The 19,294-nt window shown below is 44.5% G+C and overlaps 1 protein-coding gene across 1 annotated transcript; it reads right to left on the bottom strand.

Moving 5' to 3' along the window:
• Positions 1–1,771: 1,771 nt before the first annotated feature.
• On the bottom strand, positions 1,772–10,890 carry cfap91 (cilia and flagella associated protein 91). Its single transcript, XM_064976424.1, has 17 exons — positions 10,129–10,890; positions 9,947–10,023; positions 9,434–9,591; positions 8,012–8,095; positions 7,556–7,612; positions 7,274–7,458; positions 6,912–7,089; positions 6,601–6,758; positions 5,269–5,451; positions 4,920–5,053; positions 4,716–4,829; positions 4,522–4,593; positions 4,256–4,402; positions 3,952–4,173; positions 3,715–3,863; positions 2,313–2,404; positions 1,772–2,124 (listed from the first exon to the last, which is right to left on the bottom strand). Exons 1-17 carry the CDS (start codon positions 10,214–10,216, stop codon positions 1,880–1,882), a joined length of 2,343 nt encoding a protein of 780 aa, XP_064832496.1. The 5' UTR covers positions 10,217–10,890; the 3' UTR covers positions 1,772–1,879.
• Positions 10,891–19,294: the final 8,404 nt, after the last annotated feature.

Below are 19,294 nucleotides of genomic sequence, written 5' to 3'. Positions count from 1 at the left end.
GCGAACGGAGTCAGGCACCCCGACACAGCCAGCACTCATCATGGAAATGAGAATTTGTACCAATCCCTGACAACCCATACATCAAAACGTAGCTATAGAGTACCACAGTATAAATCATAATACCCATAAAACCTAGCAGTCAAAATGGTTCCAATCAATAAAAGTCACCTTGTCCTACACGGTTATCAAAATGTCACGCCAGGGTAAGCCTACACGAAACACAGCCCTTATTTTAAGAGTTTCTAAAATCCCCTATTGGAAAAATGAATGGTGGAAAAACAATTGGAACCATTTCATTGCCAGCAGCAACACAAATGAGGAAAAAGTCAGTGGTTATATTCGGTAAAAGTCTTTATTTCAACACCCTGCGGAAGGACCGCAGTTGTACAGGACAAACATAGAGGTAAGCGTTTTCAGAATTTACATTTTTACAAGTAGGCTATGGACTAATTGTGGTGACTCACTAGACAGCTTTAATTGTGGCGACTCACTAGGCAGCTTTAATTGTGACGACTCACTAGGCAGCTTTAATCGTGGTGACTCACTAGGCAACTTTCCTTTGACCTAGGTTTAGTCTGAAAAAAAATGTAGTAAAAAATATCATTGCCACGTGTAATGGAAACGACAGATACAGGAGAAACGTTCTAAAGATCAACAATATTTGTATGTTGTTGACATGGTGGATTTTTCTTCAGAAAAACATTCTTTATTGCAATGATGGAAAAGGTGTTATTTTTAAATAAATTATGATTGCAGAATCATTTTGAAGGTATGCGGGGCACTTGATTTTTGTGTGACATCATTATGTCCAATGTTTTTATCGACACAAGATAGTTAAATGTGACACGTTTCAGGAAACTAGGCGCATGTCACACATCACTACTTCACAGGAGAGGCATTTGAGCATAAACATTTATTTTAATTTTATCCAAATGTGTTTTTTGGCATAAAATGCCTTCTGGAACATGTGAACATTCATGTGACTAATAACAAACTTGTATTCCATACCTAAATACGGATAAAATTGTTAAATTACGAGTCTAGTTGGTTTAGCCACAGAAAGACAGGAACCTTCCCACTAGCCATGATTGGCTGAGATAATGGATGGGCTGGACATGCCAGTAAATGAGTTTGGATTGGTCTCCCATATAGTATGCTTCTGTCTATAACGTGAGCTGTTCAGTATGTGTTGATAGTCCTTTCTACCTAACTTTAGCCATCAAGAACTACAACTTTTTTGCTACTTTTCTCAACAACATTGATGCCCTGAATTTAGCAGGTGCTATCGACAGATCACTTGGAAAAAGTGATAGGCTACTTTCTGCACACACCATGGTCAGTGTGAACCAGTGACTTTACACAATGCTGTCCAAACAAGACGTGGCTACAAACAAAACTGAGTTAAACGGTTCCAGTTTTTTGGTCTTGATTTACGGTTAGGCATAAGCTTTAGGGTAAGGTTAAGTTTAGGTTTCACATTTTATGAAGATAAATTGTAGAAATAGGTGGGTTTATGACTTTGTGGCTGTGGTAACTAGTGACAACCACAGCCTCCCCACACTATACTCATGGGACGACATGTTTTGTAGACAGTAGCCTGTAGTAAGAGCCTTTAGTAACATGACCCATACAATACATATATTTGATCTAGTCAACTTCTGACCCAATGACCCATGAAAAAATATCTTAGACTCAGCTTTATCAAAATTCTTATCAACTCACTTTATCAAGCACAGCATGTAAGAACAAGCCAAACACAATGATAATTCAATAAAATCTCAGTTTTATTTGAGTAAAAGCATGACACTGAACTCTTTGGAGATGCATTGCTTGAAGAAACACCAAATGTTTTCTCTACTGTTGAGAAATGAATCTATTCTCAGCTGGTTCTTTTCTGCTCTGCCTCTCCCACCTCCCTGCGCTCCTCCTCTCCCCTGCCTGCTCCCTCCAGCTTCTGCTCAACATGGGTTAGCATCTCCTCCAGGAGCTGGCTGGAGGCCCTGTCCGAGGGCGAGGGGGGGCGCTGGGCCCCAGGGGAGCCAGGAGGAGGGGCCACTGAGCTCTCTTCAACCCCGTGGATGATCTGGTGAGCTGCTTGGAGGTGCCTGCGCTGGCTCTGACGCACTGGAGGAAGGAAGGGGAAGGAGAGAGAGAGAAAGAGAGGGGGAAAAGGAGAGAGAAAGGTGGATGAAGAGATAGAGAGAAAGACAGAAGAGACTAAAGTATTATTATGTAATTATTATTGTGTTACTACGCTATCATGTATTATCAGCATGTGATGGTACTGGGTGCTTTGGGAATAAACGGCCTACCTCTGTCTCTGACGTTGATCTTCTGTACCTCAGGGATCAGGAAGCTGTACACCAGCTCTGCTACGATCTCCTCTGACTGCAGGCTGCTCCGACTACACACACACACACACACACACACACACACACACACACACACACACACACACACACACACACACACACACACACACACACACACACACAGCTTTTACAATGTGCAATACAAAGATACAGAGATACAGTGTGTATGGATGCTAGATGGCGTGTGTGTCAGGGTTTCAGATAGGATAATGTGGCGCCGGACAATTGAGAAATCCGCCGGACCCATATGTAGTGGGTGCATAACCTGATTAGGGCATCCACCCACAGCGCTCAGAATGACAGAAATCACATTTAGATTATAGTAATTCATATTAACAGAACATGCAAGTCGAGGATGCAACGATATGCAGTCCTTCTTACTGAATTCAGATGTGCACTTTGAAGATGTTAGAATAACTGTCCACATTTACTTTTCCTCAGACAACAAGACCAGTAACCAACAGCAACATCACCAGCCTGTCAATCTACTATCCCCAGAGGAGAAAGGTTTACATATTCTATTGGTCAGCTTGTCGAGAAAGAAATAGCCCATTCAAACAGACTATGGGACAATAACAAGCAATGAGCCTGTGCAACAGATCAGAATGTTTTGCTTAAAATGTTGATAAAGTATTATTTCTTCACATCATAAGCGATGCGCACAAGGCAGTATCCTACGTGCGAATGTTCATTCCATAATGCAATTAGCTGGAAAACCCTGTTGTCTAAAGAGCACCGCACATGCGAGTTGTTTCATGTGACAGATGAAAATATCCGTTAGATCTCCTCTCATTCTACATTTCTAACAGGCTACTTTGAAGCAAGGTAAGACATGCCTCATAATATGTATTAAAATGTTCAGGTTTCAAACAATTAAGTACATTTCCAAAATGCATAGCTGACTGCAAGGTGGTGTGTCACGAACTGATGAAGCTTGCCTTCCGTTGCCATTTGAGATGCTGACACAGCAGCTCTCTTGCTGTCTGATAGATTTTCCGCTCAAAGGCTCTATATCTGTTTGCTGTATTCGTGTGATAAATAAGATACACAACAAATATACTGTAACCTACACACACCAATTTAATTCCACTAAATTATGCAAATTGACCTATAGACTGATAAGTATGACCAGTCAAATGTATTTACATTGACTGGTATTTCCATCAATGAATAGGCTAAAAAGCATTATATCACAATGGTATTTTTGATTATTCTTCTGGACAATTGGCTAGAGCCAATTTTAGTTATCAGCTTTTCTATGTTTTTATAGGCCAAAAGCCAGCTATTACCGGCTAACGGAAACCCTGGTGTGTGTGTGTGTGTGTGTGTGTGTGTGTCGTACGTCTCCTCCATGGCGTAGGCAATGTTGTTGACCTCCTCTGCCACTCTGCGTATCTCCTGTCTGGCCTGTTGGTCTGCTGTCTGGTCCAGAGTCCCCAGGATGATGTCCTCTAGGTACAGATCTACTGTCTCCTGATGAACCCTCATCACCTACAGGACAGTACAGGCATTACACACACAACACACACACAGACATGCGCATGCAGACAGACGCACGCACGCACACACACACAAACACCTGTTTGAAGATCTCGTCCTCCTCTCTACGTCTCCTCTCTTCCATCTGTCTCCGCCCACTCTCCTCGGCCTCTCGGAGGCGCCTGTCTCTCTCGGCCAATAAGGTGAAGGCATGGATCCTGCGTTCCTCCTGTAGGCGAATCAGCTCCTTCGATAGGAAGTCCAGCATGTCCACAAGCTCTGCCCCTGCCACAGCTGCCTGGTACCCCTCCACCAAGGATGCCTGGGACAGGAAGATGGGAGAGTGAGGGATGGGGGAGGAAAGAGGTGTCTGTACCTGTCTGTGTGTGTGTTTTCTCTCTCACCTTGTGTGTGTGTTGCTCTCTCTGTCTCTGCAGAGCCAGCGTGAGCTGTGTGTCTGCTCTCTGGAGCTCCTGCTCCTCTCTCTGCAGGGCATGAGTGGTTCTCAGCTCCTGGATCAGCTCTAGACGCTTCTCCTTCCCCTCAAACATCTGACACACACACGTTCACATAGACAGCAGCACACAGAGATGGCATCCCATAACATCGGACATACACAGAGAAAGGTTGGTTTATCATAGAGCTTATCATTCTCTTCATAAAAACACACCTGGTTCTGAATGCTTCTTCCCCTCAGCAGCTTCTGCAAGTAGATGACAGCCAACTCTCTCTCCTCGTCCCCCTGGAAAAACACCGGAATGACAGGGTGAAGAGAGAATGAAGAGATGTGCTACAGACCACATAGTGATTGAGGGGGGATAGTGTACATCTCCAGACAGTGTGTTGAGACTGACTGTACTGTACCTCAGGGGGCTCGTCCACCACGGGGGTCTGTGGTCGAGGAACAGATTTCTCTGTCTTAAAGAGGAAGCGCAGGGTCTTCTTCTCCTCCACACGAGTCTTCTCCTCCTTCAGAGCCTGCAGAAGGAGGGACAAAAAGAGTGTTATACATCTTTTGAGTGTGTGTGTGTGTGTGTGTGTGTGTGTGTGTGTGTGTGTGTGTGTGACCTGGTGTGTCTTCATGAGCTCCATCTCTCTGCGTGCAGAGCGTTTGACGAAGCCCTTGCTGACTTTGGGTATGGGGGCTTTGATACATGGCTCTGTCACTGAGACCGGAAGTCCCGCCTCCAGCTCCAGCAGACCTGTGATTAACAGATAGGAAGAGAGCTCACTACCCTCTACCGTAGCAATTTTGATGATCTGGCATTATTAAAACACCATCACTTTGAGATTCAGGGCCTGTATTATTTTTTCTCAGAGTACGAGTGCTGACCTAAGATCAGGTCCCCCTGTCCATGTAATCTTATTCATAATGATCTTGAAATATCAAACTGATCCTAGATCAGCACACTCAAACCTTCATAGGTATCAAGGTAGCGGCTCTTGACCATGTTGCGTTGGGAGTGGCGGTCAGGGAACAGGCCAATGCGGGACAGAGGGGCGTACGCCTGAGATGAGTAGTTGGAGTAGTCCTTGATAATGTCACGGCGTTTTAGCTTTCCCTCCACATTTTTTCTTTTCGCCGTCAGCTTCCTCATTGCTGGGAGAGGAGAGAGAGTTAGGGAAAAGAGAGAAAGGGGGAAGGAGTGAGGGAGAAAGAGCGGAATAGAAGGAGAACGATGGAGAGACAGTTAATCTTTAAGCCCTACTGTTCTCATCGTATTAAATCAAAGTTAAAGGGAAGGTTAGAGGCGTTTGAACACTTATCACAGTGATTTATGAAATGAAAAATGTCAAAAGACAAAAGTCAAGACATTGGGTGTTCCTCAAAATGCATTCTACCGTCGTCGGGCACACAAATTGGACCAAGGGAGGGTTGGAGTATGAGTCCAAATCAAAGTATGCTAAACGGAGCAGGGAGGGCACTTGTCGAATGCGTACTCCGTTTCTACATATTTTTAAGCATGCAACGATGCAGGATTCAAAGGAAAGTATACAAAGAAATATGACACAACCACGTAAAAAAAATTCGCACAATTTATTGAAATCACTGGTAGCCATTACTTGAGCTGAAGCGAGAGAAAATACACTTCAACTTCAGAATGAAATGTTGCCTATTCACATCTCACATGTTGCCTGACTACAATATTTTATCTTCATATGTTAATAAATACATGCTGTATTAATTTTGGCATATTTACCTGCCTACGTACTGTAGATCGCAAGTAAGTCAATAAGGCTAACTGGCTAGCTACTACTCTTTGAGTATATCTTGTCTTGTCTCCATTGCCATTGTCCTAGCTGGGAGATGGATAAGTGAATGAGTAAGTCCCAAGTCCATATTAAGTAAATAGGGTTTACTGGATAGCTATCTAGCCACGAAGAATTGGTAGCTGACCACATAACATTAGTTTTAGGTTATTTTTGTTTAACTAGCTGGCTAGCTAGATTATTGCGATGTACATATCTAGCTGATAATTATGAAGTATAACGTTTGCTTTGTGTATATCTTGTTTTGTCTATTGTTGCCATTGTCGTGGCTGGAAGAAGGTTTAGTGAATGGGGAGGTGCAGCGTGAGTTAATACAGTAGGGGGAGTGCGTGTGCTCCTCAAATGTAATATTTTAGACATTCTCCACACTCTCATCCTCACAAGAACGTACTCAAAAGAAAGTCGTCGGAGAATGCACTAGGAGCACGAGAGTGTGGAGCACGGTAGAATGCATAATGAGAAACACCCATTGACTTACAGATCATGTAGTCATTGCGTATCTTGCTCAGCTTGCTCTTCTCGTCTCTCTGGTGCTGGGAGTACTTGAGGTCCAGCCTGTCCACCGTGGCCTCTTGCTGAACCTCCTCCCTCTGCCTCAGTATACCCATCAGCAAGGCCAGGCGGGCCTCCTGCAGCCTGGGGTAGAGGGGGGAGAATGACAGTGGGGCAAGGGGAGGGAGAGCAGGGATGGGTGGACAAGGGCAGGAGGGAAAGAATTTGAAAAAGATGGTAGAGTAGTTGAAGCTGCTTGTGTGGTGCATTCCTTCCTTTATTCTCTCGTTCCCTTACTTCTGGATCTCGTCCTCCCTGAAGGCCCACTCCTTCCTCTCCATCTCATCCATCATCCTCTTCCTCTTGTCCAGTTGACTCAGGTCGTCCATGGGGGGCAGGGTGGCCTCCCACGCCCGCTTCACCCTGGTTCGCTCAATCATCTCCACCTCCGCCAGACCCGCCGGAAGACCACGACCTGGGGGGGGGGTAGAGGGAGAGAGATAGGGTCAGAGGAGTCAAGGTGATGAGGCTGGGGTGAAGTGAGTTGTGGAGTGTTGGAACACGTGTGAGGATGGGTCAGAATGGCCTGTCCTACAGTATAAGTATTGTAGAGGTGCAACAGGAGGTGAAGCGGTAGGGTCTCTGAAGCTTGTATGTACCCCATGTCAGTGTGGCCAGTGTCAACAGCTCTGGCCGGGCCGTCCCGGGCCGTACCACGTATTCGGGGGTGTAGGGGTCAGTCTGGGCCTCACTGTCCCTGTAGTCAGTCTGCACTCCCATGGTGCGCTGGAATGGAGTGGGCAGCTGCTCACTACCCCCCTCCACTGTAGAGTATGGGTTAGCTCTGAGTGGAGGGAGGAAGGGAGAGAGAGTGATAGAGAAGAGAGGGGTTCCCAATATGTTTACAGCATTTTTCAGGGGACTTTGGCAGCATGACTTACTTGGGCAATGCAAAGACCACATCGGGGGGAACCTGCTGTGCAAAGGGGATCAGGGGGCTGAGGGAGGGAAAGGAATACAAAAAACATAATCAGAAACAATCAATGTTTTACTTTAATATGGGATAAGGCTTCAACACTACACACTCAAACAGAGTCAAATCCATCTGAACCGGTTCAAAAAATCATAATTCTGGTTTTAATTAGTTCTATTTTTTACAGAGAAAGATCTGCTGGTCTGCTGACATTCTATCCAGTGACCATGCCGCCAGTGCTACAGTGAGGATAATGACGGTTGTGTGATTTGACTCTCATGATACAAATGACCTCTGATGCTGTCATGACACTGATGCCTGAGTCTTCCTTCAGGCCCTGGTGTCCTCTCTGACACCATTCATTCTTTAACCCTTGATCCCACAATTTCCTGCTGACGCATTACGGGTATGTGCTCTCTCTCACCACTTGAAAAACTTCCAACGATCAATGCCTGAAACACTGCTGTCTTTGCACCCTCTGACCTGAAACAGAGCACCAGGAACGACTCTAACAAAGAAAAAAACAAAAAGACAAACATGGGCCTTAATAATCAAGTAAATCAAGTATATGAAATACAGTACATTACCAAACGTATGTGGACACCTGCTCTTAAACATCTCATTCAAAAAGCATGGGCATTAATATGGAGTTGATCCCTTCTTTGCTGCTATAACAGTTGTTGGACCATTGCTGCAGTGACTTGCTTTTATTCAGCCACAAGAGCATTAGTGAGGTTGGGTACTGATGTTGGGCGATTAGGCCTGGCTCACAGTCGGCATTCCAATTCATCCCAAAGGTGTTCGATGGGGTTGAGGTCAGAGCTCTGTGCAGGCCAGTCAAGTTCTTCCACACCGATCTTGACAAACCTTTTCTGTATGGACCACGCTTTTTGCACGGGGGCATTGTCATGCTGAAACAGGAAAGGGCCTTCCCCAAACTGTTGCCACAAGGTTGGAAGCACAGAATTGTCTAGAATGGCATTGTATGCTGCAGTGTTAAGGTTTTCCTTCACTGTAACTAAGGGTTCTAGCCCAAACCATAAAAAACAGCCCACAACCATTATTAGTCCTCCACCAAACTTTACAGTTGCCACTATGCATTGGGGCAGGTAGCGTTCTCCTGGCATCTGCCAAACCCAGATTCGTCTGTTGGACTGCCAGATGGTGAAGCATGATTCATCACTCCAGAGAATGCGTTTCTACTGCTCCATAGTCCAATGGCAGCAAGATTTACACCACTCCAGCTGATGCTTGGCATTGAGTATGGTGAGCTTAGGCTTGTGTGCGGCTGCTTGGCCATGGAAACCTATTTCATGAAGCTCCCGATGAAAAGTTATTGTGCTGATGTTGCTTCCAGAGGTAGTTTGGAACTCGGTAGTGAGTGTTGCAGCCAAGGCGATTTTTACGCGGTACGCGCTTCAGCACTCGGCTGTCCCGTTCTGTGAGTTTGTGTGACCTACCACTTCGCGGCTGAGTTGTTGTTGTTCCTACAAGTTTACACTTCACAATAACAACACTTACAGTTGGCCGGGGCAGCTCTAGCAGGGCAGAAATTTCACGAAGAGACTTTTTGGAAAGGTGGCATCCTATGACGGTGCCACGTTAAAAGTCACTGAGCACTTCAGTAAGGCTATTCTACTGCCAGTGTTTGTCTATGGAGATTTCCTGGCTGTGTGCTCAATTTTATACACCTGTCAGAAACAGGTGTGGCTGAAATAGCCAAATCCACTAATATGAAGGGGTGTCCACATACATTTGTATTTATAGTGTTTGAATTTAACTTGAATCTATCTACTTTAGTATCTAAAGATTTCTCCTCTGTAGGGATAGCATGTGTGTGTGTTACCTTGCCAGCTGCTGAACTGCCTCTCTGCGCTGCTCTGTGTACCCTCGCCAGCGGCGGTCAATAAAAGTGGGCACAGGGTCAGTTGTGTCCAGACGCAAGACGTAACGAGGGTGGTGAGGTAGGTGACTGAACATGGACCCATACTCTGGAACCTTCCTCTGAGCAAGGGAATATGGAGAGAGGTCTTTCACGGGGTTAGGGCTGTTACGGTGACCGTATTTGGGTTACAAGGTTACTGTCAAATTATTGGGTTAATAATATTAACATTATTTCACCAAGTGTGAATTGCATTTCTTCTCAAAATAAATCCTTGCAGTTATGCATGATATGAAAAACTGTCATGGGAAACGGAGGTCTGGAAAAGTCCTCATGTCATGGACACATGTGACATTACTGACGAATGAATAGAGCGATAAGCATTGATTGTGAATCTGTAATCACATGAAAGGTCATTTGAAAGTAAGTGTTTAGGTCGAGGTTGCTATGCTAGCTAGCTAACGTTGATTAACTTACCACCCGGTCCACGGATGCATGTGCCTTGAAGCTGGCCCTTGCATGGTCCATTTCCCCGGACACAGTATATACGGGGTCTGTAATGCAACATCCACAACAAAAACAGTTCATGTTCGCTTGCAAACTGTCTAGATAATTATTGCAAACAAGCTAACTTACCTAGTTAACGTTAGCTAACTCACCATATAGATAGTCGTGTACCCGCTGTTGTGTAAAACCTTTGTTGGTTTCATTTTGCTTATTAAATGTTCGAGTTACTGATATACTCATTTTTGCACCGGTTTAAAACCACTTCATCTAAAAAAAAAAATAGTAAGAGGATAGATAGAAAGCTTTCAAGCAAGGTAGCTAGCTACTGTAGGCAGCTGTCAAACTTCAAGAGCTGGGCCACATCGTAACCATGGAGATTGTAAACTGCCCTTCCTCGAGACGCTAATCATTTTTGCCAGCTTGGGGGCAGTATTACACATAATTGCAGGCTTGTGTTTTAGCCACCATTTCATCACTCTTGGTTAATCATCTTAATTTAAAATCAGATGCGGCGGAATTGTATATATTTTAAAAATTATATTATATTATTGAATAGGCTTCTCTTCAAACGTTTATTCCTTTGCATCTTATGTCAGAAGAAGCCTACATGATAGAAGAAAACCATACTTGAAGACATATCATTACCAAAAGAAACAAATGAAAACAACCTATCTTGATATTTTCCTTTCCATAAAGAAATAGTTCTGGACTGTTGTATTTGGGTCATGATGCCTTTGTCTTTCCCACAGTTTGGCTAAAGTAATCAGGAAAGAAAAGCTGTCAGTGCAAAGAAAAAGAAGGCGGAGTGGCAACCAAATGGAAAACATGACTAATTAGGGTTTATGCATCTCTGCAACACCACATATGGCCTTTGTGACTCATGTGTTTGAAAAGAACAGCACACACAACCACCTACTCACCCACCCGCACAAAGACACAGACACACCATATGTTCTACAATCCTTCTGGGGACCTAACATTGATTTCTACTTACAACTCTTCCTCTAATTCTAACCCTAAGCCTAAACCTAACCCCTAAGCTTAAAACAGTTTGTGGGGGAGTGGGAAATGTCCCCACGATGGAACATTTTCAATGTTTTACTGTCCTTGTGGGGACTTTTGGGAATTTCTGGTACGGGATAGTAATACAAGCCGACACACATTTTTCCACTAACACTTTACCAACAAACGCTATGCAATTACTGTAAATGACAACACATAGCGGTGATCGCAATCAGGGACATCAGGGTAGAATTTGCATAGCCTGTCCACAAGGCCGCAGTCGGAAGTCATCGTTTTGACAGTTTGCTGCGTCTTATTTTATTTTTCAGACGTTATAGGTGCTTGTGAGAGCTGATTTCAGTCCACTATGTTAGCTCCTTGGGGACTCTCCCCATGTCCATGCAGTTGTATTGTCACTATGGCTTTTGTGATTGTCATGGCAGACTCCACTCAAGCCACTGTGTCAGTTCTGGGAATGGACTGTGACTCTGCCTAACTGACAGGAAACTGCCAAGCTCTATCAGAGAAGAGCAGAGAGCATCCACACACACACGCATGCACACATGTACCCAAATGAATGCGAGCAGTGGTCATCGTGAATGAGAATGTGTTTACAGCACTGTTAGGTCCAGACTGATCTATAAAGGACCAGTGTCAACACGGACTTGAAACCCTAAAAGAGAACTGAGTGTCAATACATATGAAACATGATGTTTGAAACCTGCTGATTCTAAGACATTGGTTTGAAAAGTGGTCAGCAAGAACAAAAATGAAAGCCAAGTTTACTCTAATGAAATGATTATCTTCATCTGGTTCTGTTGGTCATTGCCTGTATGCATAGAGGATCAAACGATACCAAAAGTACAGGCAAGGAAAGGGCATAGGACTATATAGTAATGGACTGACGTGTTGGTGGGTATGTGTGCGGTCTACTACAGAAACATTTCCATAGGCCAAATTACATTGATCAGTTCAGCCACAACAACATTAACCCCACAAAATCAAACCACAAGGTAAGGAGAGTCATCTCTGTAATCACATGGACACACATTCCAACCGGGCAAACAGCTTATGTGAGTGAATGACGTGTGTGTGTTGGTGTGTGTGTGCCATGAGTCAATCAGAGGAAGCTGGGGGAGGAGCTATAGGAGGACGGGCTCATTGTAATGTCTGGAATGGCATCTATGGAACGGAGTCCAACATGTGGTTTCCATATGTTTGATCTGTTTGATACCGTTCCATTAATTCCATTCCAGCCATTACAATGAGCCTGTCCTCCTATAGCTCTTCCCACCAGTCTCCTCTGGAGTCAATATACCATATTACACAATACATTACATGGAATTTAAGTGATATCAGTGTAAGGATAGTGCCTGTATTATTTTGATTTGATGCCTATTGATTTGATGCCTATCTAATTTATTTTCAAGCTACTGTACTGCAGATAATAGCCTTTAACATCACTGAGACTATGCACAGCAAATTCTTGTGTAAATAAAATAGTGTTCGACAGAGTGTTAAATCAACATTGAAAGTGTTGAGTCTGTGGACCCACACCGGAACAGTGTTAAACTAACACACTGCTTAGTCGCAGAGCTCTCCAACCCTGTTCCTGGAGAGCTAACATCCTGTACATTTTCACTCCAACCCTAATCTAGCACACCTTATTCTAATACTTAGCTGGTTTATCAGCTAATGGGTTAGTGTAAAGCCTTAAAGTTGCCTATAAGACAGACTATAGAACAGCCGTCTTTGAAGATGTCAGAGGATTCACCAGCAATTTTAGTGGACACAGACTGTCCACTATCTGAAGCTCTTTTCCATCACACCGTTACTTTTTAAACCTGGTCGTGAGACTTCTCAATTTCAGGGCAATGGCAACATACTATAACCAAACACAGGGAATCAATTATTATATCATTTATTTTAGCCATTTGCAGGCTAGTATAATATATACATGGTCTGTCTGTGTACCTTTTTATCATATGTTAATGTTTCCTATTTTTAACATTGTGTCAGTATAAAGTGTCGATAGTAAGGGGACTTTTTATTTACTTTTATCCCTCAGAACTACAGCTGTGTCACGGTTTTCATATGGTGAAGGAGAGTCGGACCAAACTGCAGCGTGTCTATTGTGATCCATGTTTAAAAAAACAAACGTAACACGAATCAATACAAAACACTACAAAACAAATAAACGAAAATGAAAACCGAAACAGCCTAAACTGGTGTCAACTAACACAGCACAAGGACATCAAGACACTAAGGACAATCACCCACGACAAACTCAAAGAATATGGCTGCCTAAATATGGTTCCCAATCAGACAACGATAAGCACCTGCCTCTGATTGAGAACCACTCCAGACAGCCATAGACTTTGCTAGATAACCCCACTAGCTACAATCCCAAATACATACACACCAAAACCCCAAACGACATTGACTGAGTGCGTTCGGACTCCCGAACGCACCTCAAAACAATAGGGAGGGTCCGGGTGGGCGTCTGTCCATGGTGGCGGCTCCGGCGCGGGACGTGGAACCCACTCAGTCAATGTCTTAGTCCCCTCTCCTCGCGTCCCTGGATAGACCACCCTCGCCGCCGACCATGGCCCAGTAGTCCTCAACCAGAACCCCACTGGACTGAGGAGCAGATCGGGTGTGAGAGAAAGCTTGGGAGTGAGAGAAAGCTCGGGAGTGAGAGAAAGCTCGGGAGTGAGAGAAAGCTCGGGAGTGAGAGAAAGCTCAGGCAGGTTGATGGATCTACCAGATCCTGGCTTGCTGGTGGTTCCGGCAGATCCTGGCTGACTGGCGGATCCTGGCTGACTGGCGGATCCTGGCTGACTGGCGGATCTGGAAGAGTCTGATGGACTGGCAGATCTGGAAGGGTCTGGCTGACTGGCAGATCTGGAAGGGTCTGGCTGACTGGCAGATCTGGAAGAGTCTGGCTGACTGGCAGATCTGGAAGAGTCTGGCTGACTGGCAGATCTGGAAGAGTCTGGCAGATCTGGAAGAGTCTGGCAGATCTGGAAGAGTCTGGCTGACTGGCAGATCTGGAAGAGTCTGGCTGACTGGCAGATCTGGAAGAGTCTGGCTGACTGGCAGATCTGGAAGAGTCTGGCAGATCTGGCAGATCTGGAAGAGTCTGGCAGATCTGGAAGAGTCTGGCTGACTGGCAGATCTGGACAGACTGGCGACGCTGGGCAGACTGGCGACGCTGGGCAGACTGGCAGCTCCTTGCAGACTGGCAGCTCCTTGCAGACTGGCAGCTCCTTGCAGACTGGCAGCTCCTTGCAGACTGGCAGCTCCTTGCAGATTGGCAGCTCCATGCAGACTGGCAGCTCCTTGCAGACTGGCAGCTCCTTGCAGACTGGCAGCTCCATGCAGACTGGCAGCTCTAGCTGCTCCATGCAGACTGGCAGCTCTAGCTGCTCCATGCAGACTGGCAGCTCTAGCTGCTCCAAACAGGCAGGAGGCTCCGGCAGCGCTGGAGAGGAGAAAAGCTCCGACAGGGCAGGAGAGGCGAGGCGCACTGTAGGCCTGATGCGTGGTGCTGGCACTGGTGGTATTGGGCCGAGGACACGCACAGGAAGCCTGGTGCGGGGAGCTGCTACCGGAGGGCTGGGGTGTGGAGGTGGTACTGGATAGACCAGACTGTGCAGGCGCACTGGAGCTCTTGAGCACCGAGCCTGCCCAACCTTACCTGGTTGAATACTCTCGGTTGCCCTGCCAGTGCAGAGAGGTGGAATAGCCCGCACTGGGCTATGTAGGCGAACCGGAGACACCGAGCGCAAGGCTGGTGCCATGTAAGCCGGCCCAAGGAGATGCACTGGGGACCAGATGCGTAAAGCCGGCTTCATGGCATTTGGCTCGACGCTCAATCTAGCCCGGCCGATACGCGGAGCTGAAATATACCGCACCGGGCATGCACCCGCACTGGGGACACCGTGCGCACCACTGCATAACACGGCGCCTGCCCGGTCTTTCTAGCCCCCCGGTAAGCACAGGGAGTTTGCGCAGGTCTCCTACCTGGCGTAGCCATACTCCCTGATAGCCCCCCCCAATAAATGTTTGGGGCTGATTCCCGGGCTTCCATCCACGTCGCCGTGCTGCCTCCTCATACCAGCGCCTCTCCGCTTTAGTCGCCTCTAGTTCCTCCTTGGGGCGGCGATATTCACCAGGCTGAGCCCAGGGTCCTTTTCCGTCCAGTTCTTCCTCCCATGTCCAGAAATCCTTAATACGCAGCTCCTCTTTGGGCTGCTCCTGTTTCCTCTTCTCCTGCTGCACCTTTGGGCGACTACACTCCCCTGGTTTAGCCCAGGGTCCTCTCCCGTCAAGGATTTCCTCCCATGTCCAGAAATCCTTAATACGCAGCTCCTCTTTGGGCTGCTCCTGCCTGTTGACACGCTGCTTGGTCCGTTTATGGTGGGTGATTCTGTCACGGTTTTCATATGGTGAAGGAGAGTCGGACCAAACTGCAGCGTGTCTATTGTGATCCATGTTTAATAAAACAAACGTAACACGAATCAATACAAAACACTACAAAACAAATAAACGAAAATGAAAACCGAAACAGCCTAAACTGGTGTCAACTAACACAGCACAAGGACATCATGACACTAAGGACAATCACCCACGACAAACTCAAAGAATATGGCTGCCTAAATATGGTTCCCAATCAGAGACAACGATAAGCACCTGCCTCTGATTGAGAACCACTCCAGACAGCCATAGACTTTTCTAGATAACCCCACTAGCTACAATCCCAAATACATACACACCAAAACCCCAAGGCAAAACACACCACAATACAAAAACGCCAAACCTGACCCAATACATGAAGAAAAACACAAAATACTTAGACCAGGGCGTGACAAGCTGTGGATCTCTAGGTCCGTATCCACAAAGCATATCCGAGTGGGAATGCTGATCTAGAATCAGTTTTGCCTTTTTTTAAATCATAGTGAATAAGATTATGCGGCATACCACCCTTGCCCTGTGTAGGGTGCAGTCTTGGATGTTAAATGGTTGTCCTGACTCCCTGGTCATTTAAAAATGGCACTTATCTTAAGAGTAGAGATGTTAACCCTGGTGTCCTGGCTAAATTCCCAACATAGCCCCATTTCATCAAGGCCACCTAATCATCCCCCTCATTTCTAATTGGTATAGAACTGTGGTGGTGAGCGTTGCGGCATAAAGATGGTCGTTATGCATCACCCAGGTGGATGGTGCACGTTGGAGGTGGGCGAGGTGATTGTTTTTTCCTCGTACTATATGAAGTGCTCAGTTGGTAGGAAAGAGTTATGCAAATCTAATTCAAATATCTCCCAGAGTGCCTTGCCTTTTGAGTAAACAGTACAGTTACCGCCCATGACTGTAGCTGTTAGTGACAGAGACATTCTTGTTGCATTCATCCAATTCCAGTTCTATTGACTTCATCAAGTGAAATTCTAAGTGAATATGTTATGAATAATAATAGAACAATATTTCACACAATACCATATCTACATCATAAGGCCTTATTTAACCTCTGCGCACCGAACCCGGTAGGTAGCGGGATGAATTTCGACAACATACGGTGATCACTACATAAATAGTCATATTAAACATTCATGAAAATACAAGTGTCTCACATGTTTCGAAAGCCTAGAATCTTGCTAATCCAACTGCGTTGTCAGATTTAAAAAAATATTTACTGCAAAAGAATACGATGTGATTATCTGAGGATAGAGCCCCATAAAAAACAACTATTTCAACCAGCACAGGCGTAACAAAAGTACAAACTTCAATAAAATTAATTGTTTACCTTTGACGATCTTCCTCTGTTTGCAATCCCAATGCTCATTGTTACACAATGAATGGTCTTTTGTTTGATAAAATCCATTTTTATAGCCTAACACGAAACATTTTGTGAACCGCTTGTGTCATGAATTCCGTCTCATTCCATTTTCGACGACACATTCGAGGTAAATACACACACAAAACGTGACTTTTCCAGTCATGTTTGGTTTCATTGCAATCAACTGGTTTGTTTGTTACAAAACCAAACCTGATCGGTCATTTCGCGGGATGTATTGACTGAAAGAAACCGATTTGAAGACAACAAGTAATGACATCATTGTGCACCAATGATATGACCGCTGTTTCGTTGATTGACTGTATTTTAACCCAATGACCACTGATCGTCTTGAAATCTAGCTGGGTAGATAGCCAATGAGCTGAGGTAAACGGCAATATGTAATGTTTATGTGTTGGAAGACCAACCCATGTAGTAAACTCCGGCGTAAAGAGGTTCATTCGCCATTGGCGATTCATACCGGAAGGAGCCACGCATGTTGCGCACAGCATTGTTTTGGTAAAGCGCATATTCAGCTGTTTATATACCAATCAGTATGGCGACTAAGTCAGGGAAAGCTAAATCTAAGTCTAGATATACAGATATACACACAATTTTAGAATAAATTGATCGAGGACGGTTCATTTAGCGATTCCCAAATGAAGGAATATTTTTTGAACGGAGAGGACATCGTTTTGGACTGGTAAGTTCTTCTCATGCTAATGCCGTTGTTTGAAATTAATAATATAAAATATTATTTGTGAAATGAAATAGCCTATTTGAGGCTGTTGAGGGGAGGGCAGGCCCACAACAATGGTCAAAGTGAAATGGAGACTGTAGATACAGCTGGTCTGTCATAATATAATAGAGGCAGTAGATCTAGCTGAAATGTCATAATATATATGAGACAGTAGATCTAGCAGGTCTATAATAATATATTCAACCTTTTGTTCCCTCTACTCTATATACAGTATATCTGTTTATTATACCTGTTGATACAGGGCTCATATATGAAACTATTCTAACTGAACATTTTCTTTCACAGTGACACTGACTCCGAATGGGAGCCCCTAGTGTCAAGGTGTCCATCCCCCAATGAAGCTGGTTCATAATGGCATCAGCAGCACAATATTGTGTAGAGGACTGAGGGTCTTCCAAATATTGAAAGTGTTATTTTATAAATGTATATTTATTTGTTTCATGCTTTTTCTCAATTTTTTGGGGAGGGGGTGTGTTAGAATACCATTTTGGTATTTTGTATATAGTTATTCCATTCAAAATGTATAACTTCACCAATTTGGCCACTTGGGTACATTTGGGCTACTTGTGTGGTACACCTGGGTGACTTCATGATAAATGTCATGTAGCACACTCATTTTGGAAGTTATCATTCTGAAACTTTGCACAAGTACTGTTGCCCTCTTATGTTTTTCACTGAAATTTTCCCCACCATCCTATCTGAATGTTTGTTTTATCGTGTTCATTTTAAAGATGATGACATAAAAATAAAAATGTATGTTTTTTTCATTGTATTATCTAAACCAGATCTATTGTGTTATATTCTCCTACATTCAATTCACATTTACACAAACTTCAGAGTGTTTTCTTTCAAATGATACCAATAATATGCATATCCTTGGTTCTGTGCCTGAGCTACAGCCAGTTAGATTTGGGTATGTCTTCAGCTAGCTCTAAGAGGTTTTAAGGGCCTAGTTTTATCCTAATACAGGGTCCTGAAACTGATACACATCACTTTGAACCAAAACTATTCCCATCATTACCATATTTTCCAGCATGCAACCCTTACTGAAATGTTTGTTACAGTTTAAATTACTTAGATAGTCTAAGTCTTCCCACAATGTTCCTAACCCTGTCACGCATTCTGAATGCAGGTTGCAGGTGAACTGTTGGATCGCCTAACTTCGGCGAGATTCTAATAGGAATTTCACATCATCAGAGAGGATCGGGCTAGGGATGGGAAGTTCGGCTCATTTTTACTGACTCTGATGTTATCGACTCGTTCAGTCAAAATAACGAATCTTCACTCATTTTGTTAATTTGAGTCAGTAATGCACAAAGCATGCAGGACCCCCTAACGGTGAAAAAGAAACTGAAAACTCAAAATATATATTTACGATTCTACAAGCCTTTCGTTCACGTCGTTCACCATAGGAGGCTTTTTGGAGCTGTCATTTGAGATTGAGACTTGTAAATGTGTGCTTTAAACAGCGTAAGCCTATATGTATCGATTGCTATGCATACAAATAAGATTATTTCTTGATACATTTGAAACGAGGCCTAGTTGTGGCCGCAACCTGACTAGATTGTGAACGACTTTTGGTAGAATGCATTGCTTGACTGCCGTGAGGGTGATAAACACAATGTTGTTCGTGAACTGCAGCCCCCCCAAACGCTGCGTTTTCGAGTTTGAGTTTGTTGAGCAGAAGCAGTATAATGTTTTGGTTCTACCAAGCTGTGTCCAC

This window comes from Oncorhynchus masou, chromosome 10, assembly GCF_036934945.1.
Source record: "Oncorhynchus masou masou isolate Uvic2021 chromosome 10, UVic_Omas_1.1, whole genome shotgun sequence".
Classification (NCBI taxonomy): domain Eukaryota; kingdom Metazoa; phylum Chordata; class Actinopteri; order Salmoniformes; family Salmonidae; genus Oncorhynchus; species Oncorhynchus masou.
Note: the sequence above shows the minus strand (reverse complement) of the source record. Positions and strands in the feature narration are given on the sequence as shown.

What these genes read in the sequence shown, in the direction of transcription:
- cfap91 (XM_064976424.1), bottom strand. Translation starts at nt 10,216, where the DNA reads ATGAGTATATCAGTAACTCGAACATTTAATAAGCAAAATGAAACCAAC. An exon ending in ACTGGCCACACTGACATGGG is followed by an intron (nt 7,090 to 7,273) that starts GTACATACAAGC and finishes CCCCCCCCCCAG; the next exon opens with GTCGTGGTCTTCCGGCGGGT. An exon ending in TGGTGGACGAGCCCCCTGAG is followed by an intron (nt 4,594 to 4,715) that starts GTACAGTACAGT and finishes GTGTTTTTCCAG; the next exon opens with GGGGACGAGGAGAGAGAGTT.